Source organism: Momordica charantia (assembly GCF_013281855.1).
Source record: "Momordica charantia cultivar OHB3-1 chromosome 8 unlocalized genomic scaffold, Mcharantia_2.0 BLBB01000008.1, whole genome shotgun sequence".
NCBI classification, from domain to species: domain Eukaryota; kingdom Viridiplantae; phylum Streptophyta; class Magnoliopsida; order Cucurbitales; family Cucurbitaceae; genus Momordica; species Momordica charantia.
Window position 1 is genome coordinate 7,140,118 of NW_028275166.1, and position 10,573 is coordinate 7,150,690.

Sequence of the window (10,573 nt, forward strand, 5' to 3'; positions counted from 1 at the left end):
TCAATTATTGCTGAACTATATTAATGTGACGATATAATATTCATAGTGCATTTTATCAATCTTTTAAAGTTATAATAGAAATGTATGAGAATTACAAATGGAAAGGAAGGCAAGTAATTTCATAAGTTGTATAAGTTTGGAAGTGGATATAAAGTAGTGATTATTAATCTACTACTTTATTCTTGGATCATCATATTACACTAAAAAATGGTAAATTAGATAGATCTTGGTTAAAATACATTAGTCATGGCTTAGCTTAGCTACACTACAAGAATAGAAGTATTTTACAGTACCCCACTAAAGTTAACTGCCCTGCTGCTGACTTTTCTCCTAAACTACAACTACTACACCTAGAAAGAGAAAGAGGAGAGAGAGAGAGAGAGAAGTCAAAAAATAACCTATGAAGAAGAAGCCTGCTCTCTTGTGCGCCGTAGTCTTTAGTTGTTCTCTTCATCTAGAGTTTTCATCCTGAGTCTCATAAATTTACTCTTCAGCTAATGTTTGTTTAGCAGCACACCTCAAATAAAACTCATCTACGAGCCGAGCTGGTGGAGTGAATAATTTCTCGAGTAGGATAAAAACAGCCAAAGAATTAGGGAAAAAAAACGACGAAGGCGAAACCTCGACGCAGAGGCCAAAACTGAATCAGGGTATCCGTGGATTCGTTATTCCTTGTGGAGACCCGTTCGCTACTCTGTATGGTTTCTTCTTGTAGGTTGTGATGCTACAATGTGGACAAACGTACTCTAGCCCATCCGTTTTGGCATAATCCTGTGCAAGCAAGGAAACAAATAGTTTTAGACCATATGACAGAGAAAACATTAATCAGATTGCACACTGTTTCGTTTTTGCATACTCGAAAACTTTCTCAGAATTTATCTCGTGGTGGTTGGAAATCATACCTTGAATGCTCCGAGACCCTGCCTTCGGTCGCACCCGAAATGGGCCCATTCACCACAAATACCACAGTTCACCCAATCCCCTGCTGCACTACTGTTTTAACAGTTGCAAATCCAATGGTAAGGAAGTGATCTATTTTCTACTATTATCAAAATCATCTTTCACCATGTAAGTGAGCAGAATCAGTAGAATGAATTGACAAACCTGTGACACAAAAGGCAGCATTCTCCATCTACATCATCATGAGCCAGTTCATATTCTAGAAGGTAAGTCTCGTAATGTCTTTTCAGTGTATTTCCAACACCCTGTGAGAGCATATAGCATCAACATCTTCCACCATATGAAATTAGTAAAATTGAAACAATTTTCATCTATCCAATGATTCCTGTAGTTTAGGCTTAGGAAATAGGCATAAGAAGGAGTAACAAATCAATGAAGAAAGGCTTGCAGAACATACAGTCATTCTATTGGTCATTGTGTAATTGTGCATCTTAGAGAAGATCTGCCCCTTCCAGTTGATACCATTGCCGACATGAAAGCCTCCTCGGGTGACCACCTACGAAGCCGAGCAGCACTTTCAGTATGGGTCTTTGCAGTTAAAATATCAAACAAGATGAATCAATATTATATTCCAGATATTCAATGACCATACCTCCTTATACAAGTTATAGAGGTCAAGACGCTTCCCATTGAGTATGGCATCTGGGAACTCAGAAAGTCCACCTTGAGGAATAAGTCGAGAATGTCCTCGAAGTAGTAAAAACTCCATAACATCCTTCAAGAACTCCTCCTGCAACGAGAGTGGGTAAAAAAAATTAATAACAGCAGAATGATATTATTATTAGATCAGACAGAAAACTTTTGAAATAAATTTACATGGACATAAATAGCATGAAATTGAAATCTATTCCCTCTAAGCAAAGCTATTTCTATTCCATTCTAGAAGCGTATGCAAGTAGCCAAAAGCCAAAAGCACTTTTTAGTAGTGGATTCCCATTTTGACTTGATGGACTTCCAAGTTTTATTGAGAAATTTTACAAGTTCCATAATATACTGCCAATAACCCGATATTCCCGGCCTTTCAAGTTTAAAACTAAATGATCATAGTATCTTTACCTCTGAGCAATATTGAATTGGGTTTCTTCCACAACCATGTTTCTTTAAAGGTAGTGGATTTAAGGAAATAATCTGCTTAGACTGAGACGAGCTTGAAAAAGATTTTCGTTGTGTTGCAGAAGTTGATCCTACAGTTACATGCTTTGACGGGGTAACGACGGGCAGACTAGCCTTGGGTAAGTATCCATTGTTCCCATCTGCTTCAGTTAATCCAGAGAAGGGTGTCATTTTATTCCGATGCACACGTGGAATAGGCCTCATGGTGGCTACTTTTAATCTTTTTCTAGCTGGGAGTAAGGTTGCCTTAAACCCATTCATTGGTGCACGCTCCTCTCCACCTACTCTTCTAATGGAAGGGATATTTGCATATGCAAGACTGTCATGTGAAACAGTGCTTATTCCCTGGCTTGGTTCCACTCTCTTTCTACTAGGAATAGGTGGTTTGAACCAGCTAGGCAATACACTTAAAAATAACTGATCTGAATGTTTATCATTCCCATCCCTTGAACAGAAGAAGAGAAACCGCTCAGCATCCTCTTTCTCGAAAGAAGCCACAGGCAAACCCTGAACTCCCCCAATGCCGAGTGCAACCAAACTCCGATACGACATATCAGGTGCTAGTTGCCTCAAGACCTGAAATAGCACCCATGGCAAACAAATTGATATTAATATATAGCAGATGATACGACTCCAGATTATTCAACCAAGTTCATATCTTTTTGATAACTGCACCCTCATGCAGAGAGATCAACATTTCATTCACAACATGAATCAACCAAGTTCATTGCTTTTAATAGAGAATAAATCAATAAACAGTTTACTCTGGAGTCTAGAGTGCTTAATTTAAGTGGTGAAGGGGGGAAGCAGGAAGGTTGGCGGACCTGTGATGCCCAAGCGGGAACCTTCATGGAAACCTCAAATACTGTTGCTCCACAAGCAACTGAAGCAGATTTTCGGGGCTCGTGCATGCAATGTTGGTTGCCCTCACAATCACGCAGGGCATGAACTAATTGGCTATTTTCAATAATCTCATGTTTGATATGTTTTTCCAACAGCTGAAAAAATTAGTAGAAACCAGGTATTAGAACCGTCCCAACCGAAAAAATTAACAATAATAAAACAGGTCCAATAGCTCGAATTAGAAACAAACCTGATCATCAAAACAAGTATGAGCACTACCCGACACTAATATTGCGATGTGGGCTGAACTACAGGTCACCATATCACATCGCATTGTCACAACACCACGAGAAAAGGATCCTGCTTGAAGAGGCGGTGGAGAAGCACTGAACCATAATTAAAAGGCATTAATAACATATACAATTGACGTTCACAGAACCGAAGATTTAATTACTAACAAGAAGGCGTAACCTAGATATATGATGACATTGTGGGATATAAGTATCAAATGTGATAAATGGTCCAAGTATTAAAACCAAAAATGTTCCAAATATATTTCAACATAAGTTCTTCCAAGAAGAAGCATACCTAAACTTCCCCTGAAGTTTGCTCCCACGTATCTGTATTGCCCATAAAAACCAAAAACGCAGATGGTTATGGAAGGAACGGCCCAAAAAACAACTTAAGTTACAACAGTTTAGAGATCTTTTCAGTTCTTTCATTTGGAAAATGTTAACTAATAATCTCAAATGGTGTCATTGACCAACTCCTACAACCCATAAAAACAATCAAAATGCTGAATGAAACTTACTTCAATGTTCAAAAGGGCATTCAGTCCATCCTCCAACGATCTCAATAAGCACGCATCCTAGAAAGCATGAAAACTATGAGGAAAACCATGTAAAATAACTTATAATTGAAAAGGTACTTGTTCCTGCACACCAACATGCAGGCGTACCCAATGGCACATAAATATAAGACGAACAGCTGGAACTGCTTACCGGTGTGCAAGGCACTCCACAGATAAGAAATCTCATGGTCACATTATTATCATGTATACTTATGGCAGGAAGGGTTCCTAAAGAATCGTCTTCATCTTCACCTGCATCTCCTGCATCTATCTCGGGGGGCTCTACGCTAATCTTTAAAGGTTCCCCAATAAGTTGTGGCTCTAGATTACAGCTAATAATGTCATCATCCCCGGGAAGGGCATAATTGCTCCGCGCACAATGAAGCCTAAAAGCAGCATGTGCAAGCTGAAAAGCATCCCATGTATGAGTAGATGAACTGCAACCCACAAGTGAAGTAAAACATAAAAATCAAATATTTATCACCCTCCACAAGCACAAAAGTAATTACATAAAAGTAAAAGAAATGCAACATGTGCAAACCATAAGTGCCCTCAACAAGTAGGAAGGCCCTACCAGTGTCACTCACTAACAATTAATTGGTTCAAGTTTTGTACAAGAATGACATGTAGATAGCTAGAAATAAGATGCATGGAAAAAAAATCACTGTGTTCTATTTTTCACGGGAATTCTCCTTTACAAACTTAATTCAATTTACAAGAGAACTCTGTTTTTCATGTTGATTTCTAAAATTATATGTATTCTATATCATGCACTTCACTTCAATAAAGTCCTCACCCCTTTTTTTGCTCCACGCACTTAAGCCCTAACAGGGCTATTGCTCTTTAATGTGCTTCACACTTCTAAAAACACTACTCATAACAACTTCCAAAGTATGGCGAGCTCATATAAGAAGCACAAAATCATCATGGATCATCAAGTAAGTGGATGCATGCATACATGAGGAAAAATATATCTACGAAAAATCACGAGTAATGTTTATTGTTTATTCTACTCTAAATGTGAAGATAATTATTTACTTGAATCCATGAAGAGGGGTAAATAGACACTTAAACCACACAATTCTAGTCTCTCTAATACCAAGTAGTGCAAATCCTTCAGGTATGTAAAGTACCTCTGCACCACTGAAAGCAATCCATTACGAAAATGAGCTGCGGCATAACATGACAATGTGTTGTTCCAATACATGACATAAGGAATTCCCTGCACAATGATGAATTTGATTCAATAAACATCCTTCAACAAAGGAGACATTACACAAGAATGTTAGACAGGCAGGCTACCATCCTTGTTCATATCAACATCATAATTTAATCCAATTGGTGTACACAAGGAAGTAAGGTCTAAGAACCTCATAGAAGTCACCTTAGAATGAAGAGCCTCTGCTGTTCTGCCTCCATTGGGGATTTCTAAATACACCTGAGCAAATAGATGAATTAAATTATCAAAACCAGAAATCTATTCCAACCAAATCCGTTCCTCCAACCCCATAACAAAGAATTGCATGAGCGGAAGAAAAAACAAGATGGTCAAGTAAAGAACTAATTCATCCATTATAAAAGGGAGACAGAGCATACGGTGATTGGTAGTGCAGTATGGAATAGTCCACATAAATCTTCAAGAGACAAATCAACACCATTCCAAACTAAAGAACCAATTTCATCATTTTCGAGCTGTTCCCCTTGCAAGTAGACGAAGCTCGGTTGACATGATTCTACAATTCTAGTGAATTCATCCTTGCTTGGATTTGTCAGAACTCGGACCTGCACATTCAAGCAGGTGAATTTTAGACAAGAACAATCTTTAGTTGAGTAGGAAAAATTGCAGAAAAATTACAACTAATGCATAATTGCACCTCCAATCGGCCGGAAGAAACTAATTCTGGAAAGGGATATTTCAATCTATCCTCAGCAACATCCTCCTCGCATTTTACTTTAGGTACACTTCCGCAGGTGACAGCAAGTAGGCTACAAGTTTGTCTCGCAGGTCCTACGGAATGAAGCATCATTTACAAGAAGAACCAGAAAATTGCATTAAGCGGCCTTCCTCAAGCAATGAGATCCTTCAACTTGCTTGTGGAACCGTTAGAACACAAAACAGAGCCCCAATGCCCTGGCATCAGTTTAAAATCCCAGAAACCAGTGCCCATACGCCATGACATAGAAGTAAAGAACCTGAATTTTCATTCTGAGGTTGAAATAATGTCATCATTCCAAAGCCCCTCACAGACGGCTTAAGATCAAAATCACAGCCGTCCAAAATCTTTAATTATTTACCGGACCAGCAATTAAACCCTAATTACCCAGTCACCTACTTCAGCACAAAATTTCTGCAAAACTGAATGCAGGACCAATTAAGAACTCAAACCCTATCCTCCAAGAATATCCAACTATGATCAACCTATGCAAGAGCATAGCATATATTCAGCTGCTGGTTGAGCAAAAGCGCCTCGAAAATGCATAAAAACCATCATAATCGAAGCTTCAAAGCAAAACCCGTGAGAGAGAACCTCAAAATCAAACGAACCGGCCACCAGCAGTTGATGCGAAAGGAAATTCACCGCCTCAGACGACAGAAACCGGAGACCGCACCGACCCAATGGGAAAAATCAAGGAAATTTAAACACCAAGCACGATGAGATCAAAAAAAATCGAGGATAAGTCGGAGTCAGTAGCCCCTAAATTCATACGAAAGGGGATGAAAATTTGGGCACCGATAGAAGACTGGAGCACGAAAAGCGAACCCTAGGCCCTTAAAATTCACATCATTAAAAAATCATCAAAAAAATAGAAATAAGAAATATTCTTACCTTTCTCCCTATCCACATTCCACGCAATAAACACGAAAATCAAAAGCTCACAGTCGCCAAAATTAAATCAAATAATTAGTTCCTTTCTGTTAAATAAGTGGGTGTCAGATAAAAACATTCCCACATCTCGAAACCGGAAGTCAAACATTTCGAAACGCATTAAACCCAAGAAAAAGGAAAGGTTTAAATCACAACCCTTTTGACAAATTGGAACCCAATCAAGAAAAGACATCGCCTTGCCTTCCACTGTACTTGCGTCGGGTTCTAATTAAAACAAGTAATGGGCATATGTTGTTTTTTGTCCTCTAAGAACTGTGTAGAGCGAAATCAAAATCCAGAAATTTGCGTTAATTGGGTGCCCCCACCTACAAAACACGGATTCTTTTTATTAGATATCCAATATAAGGGTGACATTCAAAACCTGATAGCCCCTGGCACGTTCCTTCCTTCCCTTAATAATCTACTGCTCAACAGTGGATCCACGCCTGCTCTCGTATTGCTTCAGGCTTCAACTTTAAATTCTAGTTTGTTTGTCGTCACATATATCGAGTCGGGGGGCTCTAATCGCGTTTCCCGGTAAAGGGTCTGTTTCGATTTCACTCAATTTTGTTGTTATGGCTTCTTCTCACAATACTCATTCCGAGACTGCAAAAACCGACCAAATTCTAACTGCTAAAACGCTACAAATTGTACTGGAATCGAGGTCCCCTTGTATCTCGTCGCGTAATTTCAGTGGGGAACAAGTTTTGTCGTCTCCATCTTCCTCCTGTTCGTGAATGCTCTGCAGCGTTAGAGAACATTGATCTCTGGCGTCAGAGCTATCACGAACCCATGGTGGTAGATGTTATTTTGGTTCAGACTCAGTGAATGCTTCTCCTAGAAAAGATCTTGTTAGGAACTTGTCTCTGAAAGAGAAATATTCACTCTTTCAATTCTGATAAGGACGAGTTTGGATGTGATACCAAGAGCGAGAAGATTGTAGAGAGATGGATGGTGCATTATGAAACTATAAAAAACAGGGATAGCACAAGTTCTTCTCCACTATGATCTTAATAACAAACGGGATGAAAGGACTACGCACGACTCGAACACAGGATCTCCCGCTTTGATATCAAGGATGAATAAACCACTACTTTAACCAAATATTTAAGTTAATGTATTGAGTGAACATAATTCATATATTTGATATCTAATACATTTTCAAGAGAACAACGTTGTTGATAGTAGAAAATTGCAAAAAGCAATACATATTAGGTTGATGACATATTCTTCTAGTTTCGTGGAGTTCGGTAAGTGAGGCCACGAGGAAAAGCTTGTCTTCACCTCTTCTCGTATGCCCACATCTGTATATATACTCACACAGGGTGCTGAAATCAGAAAGTGTATACTTCGCAACTCTCAGGAAATGGATGGCAGAGAAAGTTCATGGACAAATATTGGACTGAATATTCCATTAAAACGTGTTGTTTTTGTAGTTCAACATAACGGGTGAAATGTTGGAACCTTCGATCTCAAGGAAAATCATGGATGAACTTGGCAAATATGTGAATAAAGGGTGGGGAAAATTTGTTTCAATGTTGAATTTGACGAGTGTTGAAAATTGTTTAATAGGGGAAATCAAAATTGCAATGTAAACTCCCCAAATATGTTGAACAAAAAAAAAAGTAAAGTAAAAGTTATACCGAGTAAATAAGTCAATAGTATAGGCTTAGTTCTAACAAAGCACTATATATATACTAGTTCGATACCTCGTGCAAAAGCACGAATATTTTCTATTTAACTTAATTTCACAATAACATAAATAAATGAGAAAAAATAATATTAGTATAATAATAACAATAATAAACAAAAAAGAAAAAAAATTAAGATGTATATATACAAACTTCATTAAAATATAGGTACTTTACTAATTTAATCATTTAATCTATGAATGTATTTAAATTGTATTGTTTCGTAACTCTTAAAAGAATTTTATATTTGATTAAGAAATGTATAAATACTTAATTTTTTATTTTAATGTTATTTTATCTAATTTTGGTCCATTATTTTCTAAAAATATTTTGTTTGTTTATTAAAAATTCTAAAAAAAATATCAAGCTAACATTTTGTTATATATTAAATATTTTAGTTTATACTAATTTAAATTCAAGTTAGTATATTCCAACTTTTTAGATTTCATACAAATTATTGTACATAATTGATTTATTAATTTACTATTTACAATTAATTAAAATTTTATGACCTTACACAAATTTTTTTTCAACAAAATCAACATGAACTTGTAATAGATCAATACATTATTATTATTTTCTCAAAAAACATTCTAAATACATAAAACATTGATTATAAAAGAACAATACAAAACAATAGTAACAAAAAAAAATCAAAGTTTATCAATACACTAATCTAAAATATGTTGATGCTTAAGAATCACTATTATTTTACCTCATAAATTATGGAACGATGATCTCGCAAGCCTTGGATTCAAGATATAGTGTCGACACATGTATTCTCTATGACTTGATGAATATGTCGCCAACATGATTTTGAGATGTTTTTTAGATTGAATAATATTTGAGAACAATGTTTTGAGAGAATTAAGTGTTGTGAAAAAATAGTGAAAGAAAGTATGTTTTTATAGTATTAGGAGATAAAACGTTACAAAACTCTTGTAATTCTATTATAAATTGTAATTAAAGAAAATAATTTAATTTAATAGGGTGAAAAACCTTTTGTATTCTAACATTGTTTAGATCATGGATATTTATTATTATATTATTATTGATAATTAATAATCAATAATTAATTTAATATTTATAATAAATTATTAATAACATAATTTGTAAACTAATAAATTAAGAAAGGGACAAAAGCATCCAAAAATGTTTCTCGGAGATCCTCCCATTTTAATATAGTATAGATATATATATACACACGAAAACAAAAAAGGGAATTGAGTGAAGATGTGAATCTAGGTCAAAATCACTTCTAGTTATTTAAAATATAATATCTAGTGAATCTACTTATTTAAAATAGAATATTTAGTAAAGATATTTTAGAAAATCCAAAACCACTCTAATCCTCCGTGGTCAATCACTTTGAGGTAATTCACTAAGTGATTTTTTACCAAAGAGTTAATAAAAAAATTAATTTTTAAAATGGTTATTGTTTTAATTTTCAAAATTGTGTTTCTATTCACTTTATTTTTCACCTTAAATTTGAAAAGAAAAAATTGTTTTTCAAAAATTTTAGTTTTAGTCTTTGTTTATTCTCTCTAAATTGTTTTTCTTTGAAATTTTTGTAATATCTCTCTAAAATTTTAATTATCGTCTTTTTTTTTCTCGCATAACATCCTATATACGGAGATGTATCTTCAATTGTTGTGCACGTAGCTAGCTCCTCTTAATATTAAGCTCTTAAAAAAAAAAGTAAATAGTTATTTAAATTCACAACGGTTATGAATTTAATTATTTAACTATTAAATTCATAATTAAACCACCATTACAAGTTTCTTTTTAATATTTACCAGTTTTAAAGGGATACGACACCTATTATCATCCTTAAAAAATTACAAGTAATTACATGCTCCGAGGTAAATGAAGTCTGCTGTTTTTTTCTTTTTTCCTTTTGTGGTGGTACGTTCCAATCTTTATACCTCATATTTGCAAACAGAGTGTACTATCAAGGGCTTCTCCATGAATTTTTCAAGCAGCTTGAAAAAAAAAATATATATATATATATATATATATAGTTTTCCCAAAATTATATAGAAATTTTAAAAATAACTAAATAAATTTCTGGTTTATTTTTCCTCATTTTAGTTTTCCCAAAACATAAATAGAAATATTTTCTTATACTTATAAAATGCATAACAAATCTTAAAAAATAAATATAAGGTACAACGTTTGAATATTTAATTTAAATTAATTTTCATATGAAAAGTTGTTTTTTAATTTAAAATTTTAGAGAACAATAAACA

The 10,573-nt window shown here is 35.0% G+C and overlaps 1 protein-coding gene across 2 annotated transcripts; it reads right to left on the bottom strand.

Moving 5' to 3' along the window:
* Nucleotides 1-98: 98 nt before the first annotated feature.
* On the bottom strand, nt 99-7,460 carry LOC111020321 (AT-rich interactive domain-containing protein 4). Of its 2 annotated transcripts, XM_022296964.2 has the most exons (16): nt 6,295-7,460; nt 5,641-6,185; nt 5,363-5,548; nt 5,151-5,204; nt 4,900-4,988; nt 3,918-4,203; nt 3,728-3,784; nt 3,505-3,536; nt 3,167-3,302; nt 2,898-3,071; nt 2,017-2,649; nt 1,553-1,690; nt 1,358-1,456; nt 1,105-1,205; nt 903-993; nt 99-771 (listed from the first exon to the last, which is right to left on the bottom strand). In XM_022296964.2, the coding sequence occupies exons 2-16, from the start codon at nt 5,791-5,793 to the stop codon at nt 646-648; spliced, it is 2,355 nt and encodes a 784-aa protein (XP_022152656.1). In that variant the 5' UTR covers nt 5,794-6,185; nt 6,295-7,460; the 3' UTR covers nt 99-645. The 2 variants fall into 2 exon arrangements, with proteins under 2 accessions (XP_022152656.1, XP_087983783.1); XM_088127657.1 differs by lacking the exons at nt 5,363-5,548; nt 5,641-6,185; nt 6,295-7,460 and having other exon boundaries at nt 5,137-5,204.
* Between the last annotated feature and the right edge of the window lie 3,113 nt (nt 7,461-10,573).

Excerpts from the sequence above, each read along its gene's own strand:
- LOC111020321 (XM_022296964.2), bottom strand. The coding sequence starts at position 5,793 with ATGATGCTTCATTCCGTAGGACCTGCGAGACAAACTTGTAGCCTACTT. Across the intron at positions 3,072-3,166 it reads ATACTTGTTTTGATGATCAG|CTGTTGGAAAAACATATCAA; the intron begins GTTTGTTTCTAA and ends TAATTTTTTCAG. Across the intron at positions 2,650-2,897 it reads TTCCCGCTTGGGCATCACAG|GTCTTGAGGCAACTAGCACC; the intron begins GTCCGCCAACCT and ends GTGCTATTTCAG.